The sequence below is a fragment of the Pan paniscus genome, chromosome 6 (assembly GCF_029289425.2).
Source record: "Pan paniscus chromosome 6, NHGRI_mPanPan1-v2.0_pri, whole genome shotgun sequence".
Taxonomy (NCBI): Eukaryota; Metazoa; Chordata; class Mammalia; order Primates; family Hominidae; genus Pan; species Pan paniscus.
In genome coordinates, this window is record NC_073255.2 from 110,264,538 (window position 1) to 110,287,589 (window position 23,052).

Consider the following 23,052-nt stretch of genomic DNA (forward strand, 5'->3'; position numbering starts at 1 on the left):
CAGTAATTCCAGCACTTTGGGAGGCCAAGACAGGCAGATCACAAGGTCAGGAGATCGAGACCATCCTGGCTAACAGGGTGAAACCCCATCTCTACTAAAAATACAAAAAAATTTAGCTGGGCATGGTGGCGGGTGTCTGTAGTCCTAGCTACTCGGGAGGCTGAGGCAGGAGAATGGTGTGAACCTGGGAGGCGGAGCTTGCAGTGAGCCGAGTTACTGCCACTGCACTCCAGCCTAGGTAACAGAGCGAGACTCCATCTAAAAAAAAACTAATTCAGAAGTTATACGGCGGGATTAAGGGGAAGCAAGAATAGGAAGTCTGAAAAGGAGCAGTGAAGGGGAACTAGCCTTGTCAAATAGCCATATTATGAAACCTCAGTAATTCAAACAGTGTAGTGCTGGCACATGAAACAGGATAAAAAGAAAGCCTACAATATAGACAAAGATACGTGGGAATCTAGTATATGGTAAATGTGGCATCTACAACCAGTGGAGAAACATGAGTTATTTAAATGGTATAAGGACTACTGGGCAGCTGTGTGAGAAAGAATAAAGTTGAATTCGTACTGTATCCTATATAGTCAGATAAATTCCAAATGACTCAAAGATTTAAAGTTTCTTTAAAAAATAAAATAAACCAGGAGGTCTTTTCCAAGATGGCCAAATAGGAACAGCCCCAGTCTGTGTAGCTCCAATGATCGACACAGAAGACAGGTGATTTCTGCATTTCTAGCTGAGGTACCTGGTTCATCTCATTGGGACTGGTCAGGAAGTGGGTGCAGCACACGAAGGGCAAGCCGAAGCAGGGCAGGGCATCACCTCACCTTGGAAGCATAAGGGGTTGGGGGATTTCCCTTTCCTAGCCAAGAGAAGCCGTGACAGACTGTACCGGGAAAATCGGGACACTGCCACATAAACACTGCACTTTTCCAACAGTCTTAGCAAATGGCACACCAGGAGATTATATCCCACACCTGGCTCAGCAGGTCCCACACCCACGGAGCCTTGCTCACTGCTATTCCGAGATCTAACTGCGAGGCGGCAAGCCAGGCTTGGGGAGGGGCATCTGCCATTGCTGAGTAGGTAAACAAAACGGCTGGGAAGCTCGAACTGGGTGGAGCCCACCACAGCTCAACAAGACCCCCCTGCTTCTGTAGACTCCACCTCTGGGGGCAGGGCATAGCTGAACAAAAGGCCACAGAAACTTCTGCAGACTTTGATGTCCCTGTCTGACAGCTCTGAAGAGAGCAGTGGTTCTCCCAGCACGGTGTTTGAGCTCTGAGAACAGACAGACCACCTCCTCAAGTGGGTGCCTGACCCCCATGTAGCCTAACTTGGAGACACCTCCCATTAGGGGCCGACTGACACCTCATACAGCCAGGTGCCCCTCTGAGACGAAGCTTCCAGAGGAAGGACCAGGCAGCAATATTTGCTGTTCTGCAATATTTGCTGTTCTGCAGCCTCCGCTGGTGACACCCAGGCAAATAGGGTCTGGAGTGGACCTCCAGCAAACTCCAACAGACCTGCAGCTGAGGGTCCTGTTAGAAGGAAAACTAACAAGCAGAAAGGAATAGTATCAACATCAACAAAAAAGGACATCCACACCAAAACCCCATCTGTAGGTCACCATCATCAAAGACCAAAGGTAGATAACACCACAAAGATGGGGAGAAGCCAGAGCAAAAAAGCTGAAAATTCTAAAAACCAGAGCACCCCTTCTCCTCCAGAGGATTGCAGCTCCTCGCCAGCAATGGAACAAAGCAGGATGGAGAATGACTTTGACAGTTGACAGAAGTAGGCTTCAGAAAGTCGGTAATAACAAACTTCTCCCAGCTGAAGGAGGAAGTTCGAACCCATCACAAGGAAGGTAAAAACCTTGAAAAAAGATTAGATGAATGGCTAACTAGAATAAACAGTGTAGAGAAGACCTTAAATGACTTGATGGAGCTGAAAACCATGGCACGAGAACTACGTGACGCATGCATAAGCTTCAGTAGCCGATTCTATCAAGTGGAAGAAAAGGTATCAGTGATTGAAGATCAAATTAATGAAATGAAGCAAGTAGGGAAGTTGGGAGAAAAAAGAGTAAAAAGAAATGAACGAAGCCTCCAAGAAATAAGAGACTGTGTGAAAACACCAAATATACGTTCGATTGGTGTACCTGAAAGTGACGGGGAGAATGGAACCAAGCTGGAAAACACTCTTCAGGATATTATCCAGGAGAACTTCCCCAACCTAGCAAGTCAAGCTAACATTCAAGCTCAGGAAACACAGAGAACACCACAAAGATACTCCTCAAGAAGAGCAACCCCAAGACACATAATTGTCAGATTCACCAATGTTGAAATGGAGGAAAAAATGCTAAGGGCAGCCAGAGAGAAAGGGCAGGTTACCCACAAAGGAAAGCCCATCAGACTAACAGCAGATCTCTTGGCAGAAACCCTACAAGCCAGAAGAGAGTGGGGGCTAATATTCAACATTCTTAAAGAAAAGAATTTTCAACCCAGAATTTCATATCCAGCCAAACTAAGCTTCATAAGTGAAGGAGAAATGAAATCCTTTACAGACAAGCAAATGCTGACAGATTTTGTCACCACCAGACCTGCCTTATAAGAGCTCCTAAAGGAAGCACTAAACATGGAAAGGAACAACTGGTACCAGCCACTGCCAAAACATGCCAAATTGTAAAGACCATCAATGCTAGGAAGAAACTGCATCAACTAACGGGCAAAATAACCAGCTAACATCATAATGACAAGATCAAATTCACACATAACAATATTAACCTTAAATGTAAATGGGCTCAATGCTCCAATTAAAAGACACAGACTGGCAAATTGGATAAAGAGTCAAGACTTATCAATGTGCTGTATTCAGGAGACCCATCTCATGTGCAGAGACACACATAGGCTCAAAATAAAGGGATGGAGGAAGATCTACCAAGTAAATGGCAAACAAAAAACAGCAGGGGTTGCAATCCAATCTCTGATAAAACAGACTTTAAGCCAACAAACATGAAAAGAGACAAAGAAGGCCATTACATAATGGTAAAGGGATCAATTCAACAAGAAGAGCTAACTCTCCTAAATATATATGCACCCAATACAGGAACAACCAGATTCATAAAGCAAGTCCTTAGAGATCTACAAAGAGATTTAGACTCCCACACAATAATAATGGGAGACTTTAATACCCCACTGTCAACATTAGAAAGATCAATGAGACAGAAAGTTAACAAGGATATCAAGGACTTGAACTCAGCTCTGCACCAGGCAGACCTAATAGACATCTACAGAACTCTCCACCCCAAATCAACAGAATATACATTTTTCTCAGCACCTCATCAAACTTATTCCAAAATTGACCACATAGTTGGAAGTAAAGCACTCCTCAGCAAATGTAAAAGAAAAGAAATTATAATAAACTGTCTCTCAGACCACAGTGCAGTCAAACTAGAACTCAGGATTAAGAAACTCACTCAAAACCGCTCAACTACGTGGAAACTGAACAACCTGCTCCTGAATGACTACTGGGTAGATAATGAAATGAAGGCAGAAATAAAGATGTTCTTTGAAACCAATGAGAACAAAGACACAACATACCAGAATCTCTGGGCCACATTTAAAGCAGTGTGTAGAGGGAAATTTATAGCACTAAATGCCCACAAGAGAGAGCAGGAAAGATCTACAATCAACACCCTAACATCACAATTAAAAGAACTAGAGAAGCAAGAGCAAACATTCAAAAGCTAGCAGAAGGCAAGAAATAACTAAGATCAGAGCAGAACTGAAGGAGATGGAGACATAAAAACCCCTTCAAAAAAATCAATGAGTCCAGGAGCTGGTTTTTTGAAAAGATCAACAAAATTGATAGACCGCTAGCAAGACTAATAAGAAAAGAGAGAAGAATCCAATAGATGCAATAAAAAATGATAAAGGGGATATCACCACTAATCCCACAGAAATACAAACTACCAGCAGAGAATAACATAAACACCTCTACTCAAATAAACTAGAAAATCTAGAAGAAATGGACAAATTCCTGGACACATACACCCTCCCAAGACTAAACCAGGAAGAAGTTGAATCTCTGAATAGACCAATAATAGGCTCTGAAATTGAGGCAATAATTAATAGCCTACCAACCAAAAAAAGTCCAGGACCAGATGGATTCACAGCCAAATTGTACCAGAGCTGCCAAGAGGAGATGGCACCATTCCTTCTGAAACTATTCCAATCAATAGAAAAAGAGGGAATCCTCCCTAACTCATTTTATGAGGCCAGCAGCATCCTCATACCAAAGCCTGGCAGAGGCACAACAAAAAAAGAGAATTTTAGACTGATATCCCTGATAAACATCGATGCAAAAATCCTCAATAAATACTGGCAAGCCAAATCCAGCAGCACATCAAAAAGCTTATCCACCAAGATCAAGTTGGCTTCATCCCTGGGATGCAAGACTGGTTCAACATACACAAATCAATAAACGTAATCCATCACATAAACAGAACCAAAGACAAAAACCACATGATCATCTCAATAGATGCAGAAAAGTCCTTTGACAAAATTCAACAGCCCTTTGTGCTAAAAGCTCTCAGTAGACTAGGTATTGATGGAACATATCTCAAAATAATAAGAGCTATTTATGACAAACCCACAGCCAGTATGATACTGAATGGGCAAAAACTGGAAGCATTCCCTTTGAAAACTGGCACAAGACAGGGATGCCCTCTCTCACCACTCCTATTCAACATAGTGTTGGAAGTTCTGGCCAGGGCAATCAGGCAAGAGAAAGAAATAGAGTATTCAATTAGGAAAAGAGGAAGTCAGATTGTCCCTGTTTGCAGATGACATGATTGTATATTTAGAAAACCCCATCATCTCAGCCCAAAATCTCCTTAAGCTGATAGGCAACTTCAGCAAAGTCTCAAGATACAAAATCAATGTGCAAAACTCACAAGCATTCTTAAACACCAATAACAGACAAACAGAGAGCCAAATCATGAGTGAACTCCCATTCACAATTGCTACAAAGAGAATAAAATACCTAGGAATCCAATTTACAAGGGATGTGAAGGACCTCTTCAAGGAGAGCTACAAACCACTGCTCAATGAAATGAAAGAGGACACAAACAAATGGAAGAACATTCCATGCTCATGGATAGGAAGAATCAATATTGTAAAAATGTCCATACTGCCCAAGGTAATTTATAAATTCAGTGCCATCCTCATCAAGCTACCAATGACTTTCTTCACAGAATTGGAAAAAACTACTTTAAAGTTCATAGGGAACCAAAAAAGAGCCCACATTGCCAAGACAATCCTAAGCAAAAAGAACAAAGCTTGAGGCATCACACTACCTGACTTCAAACTATAGTACAAGGCTACAGTAACCAAAACAGCATGGTACTGGTACCAAAACAGAGATATAGACCAATGGAACAGAACAGAGGCCTCAGAAATAACACCATGCATCTACAGCCATCTGATCTTTGACAAACCTGACAAAAACAAGAAATGGGGAAAGGATTCCCTGTTTAATAAATGGTGCTGGGAAAACTGGCTACCCATATGTAGAAAGCTGAAACTGGATCCCTTCCTTACACCTTATACAAAAATTAATTCAAGATGCATTAAAGACTTAACTATTAGACCTAAAACCATAAAAACCGTAGAAGAAAACCTAGGCAATACCATTCAGGACATAGGCATGGACAAGGACTTCATGACTAAAACACCAAAAGCAATGGCAACAAAAGCCAAAATAGAAACATGGGATCTAATTAAACTAAAGAGTTTCTGCATAGCAAAAGAAACTACCATCAGAGTGAACAGGCAAACCTCAGCATGGGAGAAAATTTTTGCAATTACCCATCTGACAAGGGGCTAGTATCTAGAACCTACAAAGAACTTAAACCAATTTACAAGAAAAAAACAACGCCATCAAAAAGTGGGCAAAGGATATGAACAGACACTTTTCAAAAGGAGACATTTATGCAGCCAACAGGCATGAAAAAATGCTCACCGTCACTGGCCATCAGAGAAATGCAAATCAAAACCACAATGAGATACCATCTCACACCAGTTAGAATGGCGATCATTAAAAAGTCAGGAAACAACAGGTTGCTGGAGAGGATGTGGAAAAATAGGAACGCTTTTACACTGTTAGTGGGAGTGTAAACTAGTTCAACCATTATGGAAGACAGTGTGGCGATTTCTCAAGTATCTAGAACTAGAAATACCATTTGATCCAGCGATCCCATTACTGGGTATATACCCAAAGGATTATAAATCATGCTACTGTAAAGACACATGCACATATATGTTTATTGCAGCACTATTCACAATAGCAAAAACTTGGAACCAACCCAAATGTCCATCAATGATAGACTGGATTAAGAAAATGTCGTACATATACACCATGGAATACTATGTAGCCATAAAAAAAGATGAGTTCATGTCCTTTGTAGCCACATGGATGAAGCTGGAAACCATTATTCTGAGCAAACTATCACAAGGACAGAAAAATGAACACCACATGTTTTCACTCATAGGTGGGAATTGAACAATGAGAACACTTGGACACAGGGCAGGGAACATCACATACTGGGGCCTGTCGTGGTGTGGGAGGATGGGGGAAGGATAGCATTAGGAGAAATACCTAATGTAAATGACAAGTTAATGGGTGCAGCAAACCAACACGGGACATGTATACATATGTGACAAGCCTGCACCTTGTGCACATGTACCCTAGAACTTAATGTATAATAAAAATAAAATAAAATAAAAAATAAATAAACCATTAAGAGTACCTGAAGACAATATAGAATGGGAAGATCTTTTTAACTGACTCAAAATCCTAAGCATAAAAAAGGATATATTTTCATACTGAATGCTCATATTTTTGGCACTGTCTGATAATTATGGTAATTAAGTTGGAATTTACATTAAAATGGGAAACCGTTTTTATATCAGCTGTTCCACTTAGAGGTCTTTTAAGCGTAGTTCTAGTTTCAAAACCAATTTGTCAATATTGCCAGAAGTTTTTCAGATAGACTGGTGGAGCTTTATAGACCAATGTCAGATTAGAATGCACTTAAAAATGAAACACTTTCCAAAGATATTATTTGGAAAGACTATCTTATTGATATTTTTAATGGTTCCTTGTGATTACTTCATAATATTATGCTTTACATTTTAATATATCCCTATAAACAATAATTTTAAACTACCCCCACATCTTTCTATAATGCAGATAAGGTCTCCAGAGGACACATGAGAAATAGGGCATGTCTTTGAGAAGATTTGTTACTGGTCACACAAGCACAATTATTTAATCTTTACAGATTGGTTGGCTATAAAGCAGAAAATAATGTGCATATTAATATGGGGAGATGTTTTCATCTGTGTTTTCTTTTGAAGTGCAAGTATGACTTTTGCTGGATTTGCCTTGAAGAGTGGAAAAAACATAGTTCGTCCACTGGAGGTTATTACAGATGTACTCGCTATGAAGTCATTCAACACGTGGAGGAGCAATCCAAGGAAATGACTGTGGAGGTAAAGAGAACCAATTAAGCCAAGACATCTCTCTAAACCGCTCACTGCCACTGGAATTATTTTGTATTTTTCTATTTTCATCTTAATAAAGTATTAAATTGAATATACTTTATTATAGCCTTTAATTTCAACAAAATAGCTCTGTAAACTTGAGAGCTTTTTCCCTTTTACATTTTCCTTTTTTTAATTTTGGTGGAGATCTGTATGAAAAGTCTGATATATCCCAGCCTACCTCTGTAAATACTTAAAAACAATTTTAACATTAATATCAACAATGCAGTATTACATTATACTGTACAGGAAGTGTCTTAGTCTGCTCAGCTGCCATAGAAAATACATAGACTGGGTGGCTTACCAGAAATTTATTTTTCACAGTTGTAGAGGTTGTGAAGTCCAAAGTCAAGGTGCTGGCCAATTTGGTTCTTGATGAGGGTTCTCCTCTTGGTTTGCAGACAGCCACCGTCTCACTATGTCCTCAGGTGGCCAGAAAAGACAGAGAGACCTCTGGTGCCCCTTCCTCTTCTTTTAAGGGTACCATCCCTATCAGAATAGGGCCCCACCCTGATGACCTTATTTAACCTTTATCACCTTCTCACAGGTCCTGTCTTCAAATACAGTCACATTGGGGGTAGGGCTTCAAAATATTAATTTTAGGGGGAATACCATTAGTCCATAGCAAAAAGCCATGTAATAAAACATTGAAGGCCTTGGCCTTCAATGTGGCTCATGCTTTTAATCCCAGCACTTTTGGGAGGCCGAGGCAGGTGGATCACTTGAGGTCAGGAGTTCAAGACCAGCCTGGCCAACATGGTAAAACCCCATCTCTACTAAAAATACAAAGATTACCCAGGCATGGTGGTGGGCTCCTGTAATCCCAGCTACTCAGGAGGCTGAGACGGGAAAATCAGTTGAACCTGGGAGGCGGAGGTTTGTGTGAGCTCAGATTGCACCACTGCACTCCAGCCTGGGCGACACAGCGAGACTCCGTCTCAAAAAAAAAAGAAAAAAAGTATTGTTTTTCTGTCAAGAAAATAATTCGCAAATCTGAATGCACTACTACCTATCACTAATAAAACTTTTAAATGCTTCCCCCAAAAAACTATTTTAGTAGCTACTAGTTTTTATAAAAGTCATTTGTGGACTTTTGTTTTCTAGGCTGAGAAAAAACACAAACGATTTCAGGAACTTGACAGATTTATGCACTATTATACAAGATTTAAAAACCATGAGCATAGTTATCAGGTATGTCCCAAATCATTTCAAATGAGCTGACCTATACTGTTGTGAATAAATAAAGAGAATGGTTTAAATTCTTTATTTCTATTCCTTTAGCTAGAACAACGCCTTCTTAAAACAGCCAAAGAAAAGATGGAGCAATTGAGCAGAGCTCTCAAAGAAAGTAAGTTATAAGTTGTATGTGTGATAATTAATATAAAATATCTTTCCATGCTTGTCATTTCACTAGTAGGTTAGGCCCTGAAAGGAATACATTATGTTCATTAGCTTGTTCTGGTACTGTTTTGAGTTCTTTGAAGCCCTGAGTGCAGCTTAGCAGATGAGGCCTCTGTGATTGGATTTTGTACCCAGCACCTAGCCTCCTCCTCTTGATGCAGCCTGTGGTGTTATGAGATAAAAACACTTCATGATTTTGCTTACTCTGTGTCACTGCCGATGCTCTACAATGTTGGGAAAAGTGGATGGGTACTAAAGGACATCACTGACTTAGTCAGAGAAGCAAGATACACGTGCTACCCAATTGTCATGTAACTGAATACCCAAAAATTATTGAGAAAATTTAGCAGAGTGCCTAAGGGTGTGGAAGTCAATAACAGTTTGGGAAGAAATCATTTCACTGGTAAATAATGAACATTGGGGTCAAAAAGCGAAGCTATGAGGTGGAGCTAACGTATGGGTCCTAAATTATAAGTTAGAATATTCCAAAATATGGATTGAGTATTGACAACATCATTAGAATATAATAACCCACAACGACCACACAGAGTGCAGGTTCTGATATGTTTGTTTTAAAAAGTCACCTTTTAAAAATAATAGCTCACATATAAAAAGTACATTTTAAGGTGAAAAATGTGATGTTATACTTGGGTTGCTCCAGTTTATCAAAATAATGAATATTAAAATCCTTTTCATTAGGATAATTCCCTAGTCAAGACAATACCATAAGTTAAATGGAGTGGGGGAGAATATGTCAATAGCAGTATAGCCTGCTTGTTAATTATTAGTTCTTAGACTTCATTAATGATATAACTATATTAGGCAATATCAAACTCTTGAAGTATTGTCCACAGTATAAATTGAGAGGAAAAAAATCCTCACAAGTCGTACAGCTCTTCAGCAGGGATTTTTGTCTGGTCACTAATACATCCCTAGTGCTTCCAGCTGTGCCTGACCCTTAACAACATTCAATATTTGTAGATGTGAATTATTGCTTCTATTCAACATTCTGGAGGTTCCAGGCAGCATAATAAATTAGGGGGAAAAAACGAAAAGATACAGCAATTGCAAAGGAAGAAGCAAAACTTCACACATTTCTCACATAAGTCAGAAATCTCAGGGTCGTCTGTCAGTTTGTGTACACATACTGAATTTCTTTCTACAGGTATCCAAAATAATCTGAGTTTCTGCAGTATTTGCAAAGTTAGATTCTCATGCTTAATTTCTGGTTTTTTTTTTCTGTTTTTTTTTTTTTTTTTTCTTGGCAGTTAAGCGAAAACCTAGACTGTTATAATGATGTTCTTAAAACAAAGAGTCTCAGATATTAAGGCAATTTAGTCTTCCATCTTCCTCATTCTTCCTCCCCTTCTTTCTTTCTTTGGATTTTTTATTAACTAGGATTAGTTATCTAGTTGTTTGCCAGAATGTTGTATCTTTTTACTTACAGTATTGGTTTTGCATAATTAGGCTCTTTTTATAAGCAACTTAGAAAAGGCATTTGTTCTCATTCTTAACCAGGGAAATTCTGCTAGGAATAATCTGAAAAAGTAAAGCCTAGAACCTTTTGGTTGACCTAAAGCTAGATTTGCTTACCAATGGAGTGAGACCAGAATCCAAGATGAGTATGTGCATTCCTTTATGACTACCATCAGTGTTCCTGGGCTGCTGGGGCATATGCTTCTTTTATAAACACATACATGTCACACATGAGTATTTTATGTAGGTTTTTAGTTTGGTTCAAATAAGTATTTTCATACAGTTACTTAAAACAGTTTTTGTCCTAATGATCCTTCTTTTTCCTTTTTTGAGAAAAAAAATCGTTTAATTAATATTATAAATGGCATATTTGCAAAAACAAATTCACTGTGCCTCAATTACTTTTTAGCTGAAGGAGGCTGTCCAGATACCACTTTCATTGAAGATGCAGTTCATGTGCTCTTAAAAACTCGGCGCATTCTCAAGTGTTCTTATCCATATGGATTTTTCTTGGAACCTAAAAGCACAAAGAAAGAAATTTTTGAACTAATGCAAGTAAGATATTTTTTAATTACATTTAAATGGCAGCAGTTATTATGAAATACAGAATTTTTCATTTTTGAAACCACTTGTTTTATTTAATGTGGACATGATTACTAAAACAATTTTCTTTTCATTTTTTAAATGGTTTTTAAATAAAGGAAAAGTTACCAGTAACAAATTGAAATTTTCTTTTTGTTTAAATTTGTCACTCTGCAGGTCTGAATGAGTTATGAGTGGTGCAAACATTTCCTGTAGCATTTATGTCTTTGTTTTAAACTGGTTGAAGTTTGAAATCAGGCATATTTCTGATTATATAATTAAGGATTTTATCATCAAAGATGAAAACAACCCACATTACCTATAAGATGAGAAAGTTGCTGTTTACCAGTTTATTTTTGAAATACAACTGAAAAAGTTACAGTATTTAAAAAACAAAAACACCTAAGCCAATTGGCATCACTATAGCCAAATAACTTCATTGTACATTTCTTTTCTTTTGAAGCCACTAAACTTTTTCCTGGTACAGTTTTCATGTCATCCCTTGAACTGTCCTCTGCTAATTTATATCCTACATTTCTGTCAAGGATCAGTATTCATTTTCTCCGTAAAGCCTTCCACACTTGACCCCAATCACTGTCGTCTTGCCTTAATTCAAATTCCTTCAGCACTTTTATATAGTCTGCACTATGGCATCATGCATTTGCTTGTATGGTGCATTGAAATGTATTAGTTTTTTTCACATAGACAAATTATAAATTCCTTGTAAACAGCTGCTATACTCACTACTTCTTTGTAATCTATACCAATTTCATTTCTATAAATGCCTATCAAATGAGCGCTTTTTTAAAAATTCACATGATTTTATATACAGTCCTTTCTCTTTCATAATCTAGAAAACATGTACAAAATAGAAAATATATTACATAGGAAGTTATTTCAAAATTTTAACTAGTTTCTTACTTCAGAAGAGTTAGATTTAACTGAGAAACCACATAGACCCTGGATTTGCTATTGATTAACCTATGAAGCCTGTGATTTTTTTTTTTTTTTCTCTGCTTACTATAGACAGACCTAGAAATGGTCACTGAAGACCTTGCCCAGAAAGTCAATAGGCCTTACCTTCGCACACCCCGCCACAAGATCATCAAAGCAGCATGCCTTGTACAGCAGAAGAGGCAAGAATTCCTGGCATCTGTGGCTCGGGGAGTAGCTCCTGCAGACTCACCAGAAGCTCCAAGGCGCAGGTAAAAAGGATGTACACTGTGGAAATCATCCTAGCTCCAGCCACAAATACCAGCAGTTTTGTTTTTTATCCAACTAGGGTTCATATTCCTGGAAATTATTTACACCTAAAATATGGATAGCTCATAAAAAAGTATGTTAACTTTTTTTGGTGATTTTTTTTTCCTCCATGCTATTTCTGTTTTTCTTGTTATTTTTTGTTTATTTATCATTGTGTAGCTCCTTAGACTAAATTAACCTAGGTTAATTTCACATTTCAGGTGAACTCATAAATAAGAGTATTCTAATGTATCATTTCAAATATGTAATATATATAGTGATTTGATAGTTATAAACATCTTACGATGTGGAATTTGGAAACTTTGCCAGCTTGTTATGGTCATATTTGTATTTTTGTATTAAGAAGTTGTGAAGGAAAGAGAAATTTGATATTTGTAGTTATTTAAGTGATAAACTCATCCACTAAAGATCAGTTGAGTTGTAGTTGTTTTATTTTACATACTCATACTACTTCTGTAAATTGAAGCATACTTTCCTATTTATAATAACTATAAGCATTAAACATTCCTTTGGCACTATTTTACATAAATTCCTTTGATCCTATTTTTACATAGTATTTATGAGTAAATATTTACTTGTAAAATACAAATAGAAGCATTATAAAATACTTTGTTATAACATGGTAATTTTTATTTTTTGATCATTTTACACAAACATAAAAACTTAGAATTTGGAAGAAAGGAAAATTATCATTTTAATTCTGTTTTAATAGTTGATCTTTAGTTAAGCAAGTTCCAACAGAGGAATTCAAAGTAATGTTCAAAGGTCAAGGATCTGATTGTATATACTTTGTAGTATTGATATTAAATCAAATGGTATGTCTAATTTCTTTGTAGCTTTGCTGGTGGAACATGGGATTGGGAATATTTAGGATTTGCATCACCAGAGGTAATTGTTTTATGGGGTTTTTGTTTTTGTATTTTTTCTTAGTGCAGTCGTGCTTGCATTTGCATCCTTATCTATTCTAAATCCTACTGAGATTATCAGCAGTGCTGTCTCTTTCTTTTGTAACAAAAATGCCTTGACAGAGCCTACATTTAGCTATTTATGTGGTATTGCTATATCGTCACATTGTTAAATGCATTACTCTTTTATTGTTTTTAATTACTGAATAGTCAGAATTAAGGCAAATTTACAATATACATTTTTGGAAAATATCTTCTAATTTGTTAATAGAGAGAATTTATTAGAAATAAATTTCTAGTCATAATATTGTTTTAATCTGAAACTATTAAAAATATAAAAGAACAATCCATTTTTTAAGGTTAATGCAACAACCTGAGGGAACTGATTTATAATCAGTTGCTAAGGTGGAAAACTTGACTTTAATAATGTATATGCAGAAAGAAATGCTTTGCTTAGTTGCTTTCTGCTTATCTTTAAGACTTTCACACTCTTCTTGTTTTTTTGTTGTCATTATTAATATACCGTTTTAAAATACAGAAAGTCTAAATTACTAACACTACAGATAGCAGTTGTGGCAAATAAAAATAAGACAGAGTGAAACTCTTAATCACATAGCTGTTTTCTGAGATTTAAATTGCCACTGTCACTGTTGAGTCTGATTTTAAAATGGTTTTAGCAGTTCTCTCTACTTCTCTCTTTCCATCCTTGCTCTTTATTAAACAGTATTTGATGGCTATAATATGATAACCCTTCAACTTAATTTTTGGAAGGGTACAGAACAAATGAGGAAATCTTTGTTTGTAATGTATAACCCATTTGTTACCTGCAACTGAAAGACAATGAAATTGATTATTATCCAGGCATGACTGTGGCTTATTTAAATCAGATACTTTCTCTTTTCAGCTGCTGAAGATACTTGCAATCACCTGTGGCTTTTGTATTGGTAGATACATCCAAGAAAATATTGACTTGAAAAAAATTGTGCTTAGAGCCCTGATCTGGACATTTTAAATTCACTTAAATTGTTTTAAAAATTGTGATACATTAATGAAATTTTTATTTTAAAACTAATTATGAACCTTTATCTGATCCTGTATTTATTATTTCAATGTTATAATACATTTACAACTTCGGGGATATTGTGGTAAACTTCCACCTAAAAGGAAGAATAAGCAAACTGAAATTATAAAAGAAAAAAAAATACTAATGATTTCCGTGTTTTAAGGTAGAAACACAATTTAGCAAAAATAAATAAAACCTTCGTCAGTGTATTCACAAGCATGTATGTGTATCATCTTGCAGCTTCTGGCTCTGACAGAAACTTTAGGAATCCTGAAATATTTGTCCTTGAATATTGAGGGCCTACTAATATGAGTGTCACTTTGTTTTTTATGAATTGATAATTTTTTAGAAATTACTTACTTTTAGTTTTCTTTAGTCTTTGACACATTGAAACACTAGGCTTTTACGTAAACCTTATTGCAGATATAAAGAATTACTACACATTGTGAGACTTTCAAATTCTGCATGTGTATGACTATCGAGTAACTGCCAAAGTTATATTTTTGAAAAATAGCTCTTTGCCTTAATAGTGAGGGAAAAAACAAGGTTACCAACTCCAGTAGACTTAGATTGAACTTATATTTTTTTTCAGTGAAGTTAATTTCATCTTACTCTTTTCAATGTAAATTGAGTCTGGCAAGCATAAAGGTTTGTTTTATGCTACTTTAAAGGCAATGCAGCTCAGTGGAAATAGCATAAAGTCTGAGGAACACCTGAATTCAAGTTCTAAGTGTAACTTACTAGATCCTAGGCTATGTTCTTTCTTAATTTCTCATCTTTACAATGTGGATGGTGATACCCCATGGAAGTTCTAGAAGGATTAAAGCATCTCATTTAGCCACTGACAAAATTGTTGGAATTATTACTTAAAACAGCTCCTTATAGCTTTTCCCTCTGTAAATCCTAGAACTTTTTAGTCTTTTCTGTATCCTTAACATTCTCAAACCATTTGGAGTATACTGACTAAACCCTTTTCATATACATTCTTGAAGATCTTAGGAATCCTTGGAAATTTTCAGATAAATTTTATGAGAACAATATATTTAAGCCTGTTGCATCATGAGAGAATGCCATCTGAGAGTTTTCTGTCAGACGATTAGATATACAAGTTTCTTTTGCAGTTGCTTTTAAACGGTTTCATTTTCTTAAATTGGAAATATGTATAGTCTATGGTCAGTAATAGTTTAATTCATAACTTTGTACCATTATCAAGTTTACAAAGTAAGCAAATTATCCCTAATATAAAACTTGAATTGAGATAAAATTTTCACACCATCTTTGTCTAAGAAATCTAGTTGGTGTTCCTCACTGGTCTGTTGAGCCTTGACGACACTTAAGTCATCAGTTTGAGGTCATGGGCCTCTAGGAGAAGAGGAAATGATGTCCCACCTCAGCAAGGCATTTTAAAGAACCAGTATAAACCCTCAGGGCACTTGGAGTATCTTTCATTTATTAGTTTCTAACCTAACACGATGCCTCCCACTTCTTAAGAGTCCAACTGCTTATATAAATAAAGGAGTTTAAATAAATGTCACCAGAGTGGTATGATGTGAAAGTTTTATTTGTGATCCAAAATTTGTCTTCACCTACTTCTAGTACTTTCACAATATAAGCATATTGAATATTCTAGGGTAACCAGGATAATCATAAAGTTGAGTATCTTAGTGTTTATCATGGAAAGACACCATAATGATTCTCTAAATTAGCCTTTTTATGTTGGTATCATGTACCCTGGCCTCCTCTCTTCTCTTCCCTTCTCTTTTATTCTCTTCTCTTCTGTCACATTTATACCCAGGTAATAGCGATGGTCCCAGGTTGTACCCTCTGGTGATAACAAACTAACTTTAAACATTGTCACAAATGTGGAATAGACTGAGGACATCTGCCTAAGTCTGTGTTCATCCCATATGCTAAATAGAAAACATTTCCCCTGCTTGTGTTGTAAATAGCACCACATATTGGCTTATATAGAAAAGAAGCTAAATAATCATCTTATTTTAAAGCTAACCTAACATTTGTCTTTTAATCTAGTCATTTGATTTGTGAATATGATATGTTGTAGTCCCAAAGAATAGAAAATCCAACAATCTGGCAAGTACTTAACAGTGTGTGTTATTTTTTACTGTTGTTCCTTTTTTTCTTTTTCTGTTACATATATCCCAGTCACTTTTTTTTTTTTTTTTTTTTTTTTTTGAGATGGAGTCTTGCTCTTGTTGCCCAGGCTGCAGTGGCACAATCTCGGATCACTGCAACCTCCACCTCCTGGGTTCAAGTGATTCTCCTGCCTCAGCCTCTCGAGTAGCTGGGATTACAGGTGCCACCACCACGCCCGGCTAATTTTTTGTATTTTTGGTAGAGATGGGGTTTCACCATGTTGGCCAGGCTGGTCTCAAATTCCTGACCTCAGGTGATCTGCCTGCTTCGGCCTCCCAAAGTACTGGGATTACAGGCGTGAGCCACAGCACCCACCCCTGGTCACGTTTTTAAAGCCACTTTCATATCCAGGTTCAATGGCTCACACCTGTAATCCCAGCTACTTAGGAGGCCGAGCAGTAGGGATTGCTTGAGGCCAGAAGTTCAAGACCAGCCTAAGCAACATAGCAAGACTCTGACTCTAAAAATAAAAAAATAAAAAATAAAAAACCTCCCTTCAAGGAAAGCCTTACTTAAATGAGTAATATGGTTGTAGTATTAATTAGATAACAAGATCCTTGAAATCATCAGGCATATGAAATAGGGCTGTTCTAATGTAGCACTGGGGCTTGCAAGTATTCCTAATTTATCTAGGCAATTGTAATGACTGTTGAAAACTTTCTTTTTCCATTTTACCTTTTGTGTTTCCTTGGCATGGCAAAACCTGATGTTTCAGCCAAGTGATTTTATAAGATGTGTATAAAATCACAAACTTTTTCCCCTGGAAAAAAGTGTGTACTTTGTTTTATTTGCATTTTAAAAATTGCATGCTCTCTTGTATTTTATAACCTTTGGTTTATGCAGGAATATGCTGAATTTCAGTATCGGAGGAGGCACAGACAACGTCGTCGAGGAGATGTTCACAGTCTACTCAGTAATCCTCCAGACCCTGATGAGCCAAGTGAAAGCACTTTAGGTAAGTCCTTGCATTGAGTATGGTTTAATCTCATAGCTCCCCTGAATTTATCCTTCAAACTGGCTGATGTAAATGTTTGTGAACGAGTTTGTCATTTAGATATACAATAAATATGCAGATGTTTCTGTTGTGACAAGACACAGAAAATCAGAGGAGTTAGGAGCATGGTCTGTGGAGTTAGGCAAACTTGGATTCATGACCCCATGTCTGCTGCATATTAGCTGTGTAACCTAGTCAGGTCACAACCTCTCTAAGGTTGTTTCCATATTCTAAAGACACAATAATAATAGTGCCACCTTATAGGCTCATTGTGAGTATTAAATTAGATAATGCATCTAAAACGCTTAAGCACCTAGTGAAGCACTCAGTTAATTGTAGTATTGATTGATACTGTTTTGTGTTCATGGAATATTTGCCTCCTAGCCTTAGTTGTCCTGTAGACATTATTTAAAAGAGAGAGAATTTCTGGCATTAGAGATAAATTATTTTAATTATTCAACTTTTAAATGTTAAATTATTAAGTGAAAATCTTCTGACTATAATGTCAGGATCAATGGGACTAAAGATTTGCTCTTCAGACTATTGTAATTCCCAAATTATTTAATTTTAAGAAATCTAAAAATGAAAAACGTTTGTTAGTTATTGCTTAACAAAAAAAGAGAAATGGATAGTAGCACTTGCATTTATGAATAGAACTATATAGACTGCAAGCAAAAATGTAAAAAAGTCAGCCAGGCACGGTGGCTCATGCCTGTCATCCCAGCACTTTGGGAGGCCAAGGTGTGCGGATCACAATGTCAGGAGATGGAGACCATCCTGACCAACATGGTGAAACCCTATCTCTACTGAAAATGCAAAAATTAGCCAGGCATGGTGGTGCACATCTGTAGTCCCAACCACTCGAGAGGCTGAGGCAGGAGAATCGCTTGAACCCAGGAGGCAGAGGTTGCAGTGAGCCAAGATTGCGCCACTGCACTCCAGCTAGGTCGATAAAGCAAGACTCCATCTCAAAAAAAAAAAAAAAAAGTAAAAAGTTACGGATTTGAAGTGATAGTATCATATATATATTATTCTTCATGGTAAGACAAATATGGATGAGAAATCCCAGAAAGATTAAGTGAACATGTCAACACAGGTTTTCGCCAGCACTGAAAGAGAAATTGCCCATCTAAACAACCAGATGTATGAAAAAAATAAATAAGTCTTATTTGTCACTAAATTGTCTTTGGTACCAATTGCTTTGAAACAGATATTCCAGAAGGCGGCAGCAGCAGCCGCAGGCCTGGCACATCCGTGGTAAGTTCTGCATCTATGAGTGTGCTGCACAGCTCTTCCCTGCGTGACTACACCCCTGCCAGTCGCTCTGAAAACCAGGACTCTCTTCAGGTAGCCTTTCTGAGCAGCCTCATTGCCTGTGCTTTTACTCTTTCTCTGCTGAGTGTGGTTTCCTGTTGTTACTTTCATCGCTTTCCTATTTCTTCCTTCCATTCTAAAATCTTTGTTTTAAAGATGTGCTGCAGGAAAAGATATTCCTATATTTTAGATTTATTTTAAGGTTTTTTTTTTTTTTCCTTTAGCATGGGCATGGAGAAAAATACAAGATTTTAGTAGATAAAATAATTTTTCAGTATAAATAAAATTAATAATCTGTTGGTAAAGGAAGAATGGTAAACCTGATTGAGTTAAATCAGTTTTTTTCAGTCAAATTTTAAAGTGGTTTTGCTTTCTGTTGCTTCAGGCTCTGAGTTCCTTGGATGAAGACGATCCCAATATACTTCTTGCAATACAGTTATCACTGCAAGAGTCTGGACTGGCCCTCGATGAAGAAACTAGAGACTTCCTCAGTAATGAAGCATCCTTAGGTGCGATAGGCACTTCTTTACCTTCCAGGCTGGACTCTGTCCCCAGAAATACAGATAGCCCTCGGGCTGCATTGAGCAGCTCTGAGCTTTTGGAACTTGGTGACAGCCTCATGAGACTAGGAGCAGAGAGTGACCCATTTTCAACTGACACCCTGAGCTCACACCCTCTCAGTGAGGCAAGAAGTGATTTCTGTCCCTCATCTAGTGACCCTGACTCAGCTGGCCAGGACCCCGACATCAATGACAATCTTCTCGGCAACATCATGGCTTGGTTTCATGACATGAACCCTCAGAGTATTGCCCTGATTCCTCCAGCAACTACAGAAATCAGTGCAGATTCCCAGCTCCCCTGTATCAAAGATGGGTCAGAAGGTGTGAAGGATGTGGAACTGGTGCTGCCAGAAGATTCAATGTTTGAAGATGCCAGTGTCAGTGAAGGTAGAGGAACCCAGATAGAAGAAAATCCTTTGGAAGAAAATATTCTGGCTGGGGAAGCAGCATCTCAAGCTGGTGACAGTGGTAACGAGGCAGCCAACAGAGGAGATGGTTCAGATGTTTCAAGTCAAACACCTCAAACCTCAAGTGACTGGCTTGAACAAGTACATTTAGTGTGAACTGCACACATCTGGGCTCTAAATGAATTACAGGTACAGATGGTATGCTAGGTGGAGTATGCTTGATAGAGACTTTGATTCACTTAATTCCAACTCAGTGATAAACCACTGACATTAGGGTTGAATACAGAGAAGTTCCCTTGAATGGTAGCTTCATTTTTTATTTTAACCTTACAGGGAATTTCCTTTGTACTTAATTGAATAGCTTTTCCCCTTTTTGCTGACAAAAAGAAGAGCAAGAGAAAGAGAAACAAAAATGAAATAAATAAGTTGTATTCCACACTCTAAGAAAATGCAGTCCTCTATTTAGCCTAGGCTTGACAATACTTAAATTGAACATTTAAACTAAAGGCTTACTCCCTAATCTTTGGGTGGCTTTCCTTTTAAAAAAAAAAAAAAAAGTTTTCTTCATTCTAGAAATTTATTTTGGATAAATCCGATAACATATATGTCCTCAATCTCTTTGTGCTCTTCCATAACTTACTTCCTTTTTGTCTGAGCAATGTGAATTGAAGTCTCTTTGGTACCACATCTACCATAGTGTAATTAGTTTTAATTTTCACATGAATCAAAGGTTTCCTTTCATGTCTATTTACAGTCCAATTGTGCCAAACTCTTACTTGTGCGCTGACTAACAAGGCATTTAGGTGTGCAGCATCCTAGAGTGCTCCAGGGCAGTGTCAGCGTTCTCGGGAGTAAAAGGTGCCACTTGGTAGCAATGATATTCCAGAATTAAATGGGTTTTTGTTGCCATGGAGACTGCATTTATATAAATGTAGCCTGTAGCTTAAGTTAACTAAACCTAATGCTGCTGTTAAAAACAGTTTATTTTAATATTAAAATACAGTTGATTAGCAACAGCGGTGCTGTATTTTAAGAGACACTTTATTGGAAGTGCAATCATAGTTATTTGTTTTCACAATTTTACAGTGCATTCTAATTACTGATGGGTGCAATTACTTTTAATCGTGTTTTATAAAATAGAAAAAAAGTGGAGTTTTCATGAGTTATAGTAAATCCCACGATTATTAAGAAATTCAATAAAACATCCTGCGCAACATGTTACCGTGCCTTTGCCTAACCTAAATGGATAGTTGCCAGTTAAATAAGTGAGTAATTCAAATTTCAATGTCTCTTCTGAAGTAACTATGCTATGAATTGCAAAGACCTCCATAAAACCACCCATGGCCTTGCTTTTACACTAACTATAACAACTAAATGTTCAATCAGTTTGTTTGCCTAACTAGCAAATGCTGACATGTGTTTGTTCTACTGCGCAATACTCATTTGCTGTGTGATTACTGTTTAGTGTTGAAAAAAATCAACTTCCTAGTTATCAGTGTCTTACTGTGAAGAAAATACTGGTCTTAGTTGTAATTAGGATACAATGGTACAGTGTGTAATTAAAACTAGAGTAAACTGTTGGAATGGCTGTTTTACTTAAATATTATCAAAACTAGCATAACATAAGCAAAATAGATAAGTACAACACTCCATTTAGTGTTTTGCCAGATTGTTACCAGAAGTCTACAGATACCAAACTTTCAGTTCTGAGTTTGTACAGGCAAGTCCTGGGCTGGGTAAAAAGTTATATTAATATTGTTATCCACAAGAGATGTGATTATGGGTTTTGATTACTTTTTTTTTTCCAAACCCTGCTTTTGAAATATCCTTGTACTTAAAATTCATATTGCTAAGACACTGTATTAGAATATTTAATATTCCCCAGATCCTCTTAGGATAAACTGTGGGAATCCTCCTATGCCATGGATATCAAAGGTCCACATTAGTTTTTATTTCTCCAATGATCAGAAACATTGATATCAATCCCTATTAAATTAGTGGGGGGACTATTAACTTTATCTACAGTGTATTACTGTATATTAAACTGAAATAGTCCATTAAAGGATTTTTTTACAAATTTATTTTGGATTAAAAATATCAACACCAATAAGTTTTTAGACCAAGTTGTAATTTTTCCAATATAGAGTCTTTGCATCACATTGAGGCATCTTGCACAGCTGCAGTTAAGGTGAGAAAGAATGCTCTGTGTGAAGACAGTGTACACAATGGGTTCCGGTTTCCTTGCACCTTGTGCAGTATCCTTTATTTCTGTGCTGTTCTCTCCTGAGCATGAAAAATGATCATTATCCAATTTGTATTTCCTTGGTACATATTTTAAAAACAACACAGTCATTGACTTTACAATTCAGTAATGAAGTTTGGCAAAGCCTATTTTGTAAACAAGTTAATTTTATAATGTAAAAAAAAAAAGTTAATCTAACCTTGACTTGTTATTTGCACTTTCATAGTCTATACTTGATACATTCCCACTTTATATACAGTAGGATTCTACAAACGTGTAGATGTTTGGCCAAATGAATGCTGTTAATAATATGTAAAATTCTTTGATTAAACATTTATTACTTAAACTACTTCCATTTTGTCTCATTACATTGTAGACTTTGTTTTAACCAAGTCAGAAAGCTGATTTTCTTCAAATTAAATCCCTCCAATGTGATGGGATCAATTTGGTTCTTACATGTAATTGATTAGTGCCTAATATTTTTACACTAGCCACTTAGCATTTTATATCCCAGTTATAAATATGAAAACACTGCATGACAATGTGTTAAAACATTATGACATCAGTGCTCATTTTATTGACATCACTGTAGCTTTCAGGAGAAAAATGTTATTTTTTCTTGAACTCTAATAGAAATACATAGAAAAATAACTTTAAGATATGTTTTGTGAAATTGCTTAGGAAAGAAAAAAATTTTATGCCATATGAATAAAAATGCCTGCTTCTCTTTCACTTTATTATTGTGTCCCTTATGAGTTTCCAAAATAACCCATGACATTTGACCATGCCCCAGCTGGTGCTTCATGGGGTCTGCTGGTGATAATCATTTAAAGTGGCGTCATCTTATTTATGCCTTTCATTGTGTGGATCTGAAGCTTAACTACCAATGTTCATAGGCTGAATTATTCCTTAATTGTTGTTCATTACAGCCACTGATCTCATTTTTTATCTCCTTTGAGTCCTCAAATATTTATCATTTACATGTTATGAATTAAAATCTGGAATTTATTAAAGTTTGATCATAATTTAAAAGCAGTGATAGTATATCTCTGAAGAGTAAAACCTTGGAATCTAAATATTAAGT

General features: G+C 36.7%; 1 protein-coding gene across 2 annotated transcripts in view; it reads left to right on the plus strand.

The window, feature by feature from the left end:
- The window catches only part of ANKIB1 (ankyrin repeat and IBR domain containing 1), a 155,424-nt gene extending 132,724 nt beyond the window's left edge, over nucleotides 1-22,700 (plus strand). Inside the window, exons 12-20 of one of the 2 annotated variants that reach the window (XM_003809739.5) lie at nucleotides 7,422-7,556; nucleotides 8,712-8,798; nucleotides 8,889-8,955; nucleotides 10,894-11,039; nucleotides 12,093-12,271; nucleotides 13,166-13,217; nucleotides 17,295-17,406; nucleotides 18,656-18,792; nucleotides 19,145-22,700. In XM_003809739.5, the coding sequence (XP_003809787.1) occupies nucleotides 7,422-7,556; nucleotides 8,712-8,798; nucleotides 8,889-8,955; nucleotides 10,894-11,039; nucleotides 12,093-12,271; nucleotides 13,166-13,217; nucleotides 17,295-17,406; nucleotides 18,656-18,792; nucleotides 19,145-19,882 (1,653 nt within the window). In that variant the 3' untranslated portion in view covers nucleotides 19,883-22,700. The remainder of the gene's footprint in view (nucleotides 1-7,421; nucleotides 7,557-8,711; nucleotides 8,799-8,888; nucleotides 8,956-10,893; nucleotides 11,040-12,092; nucleotides 12,272-13,165; nucleotides 13,218-17,294; nucleotides 17,407-18,655; nucleotides 18,793-19,144) is intronic. The other variant, XM_008962038.5, reaches the window with a different exon arrangement.
- Nucleotides 22,701-23,052: the final 352 nt, after the last annotated feature.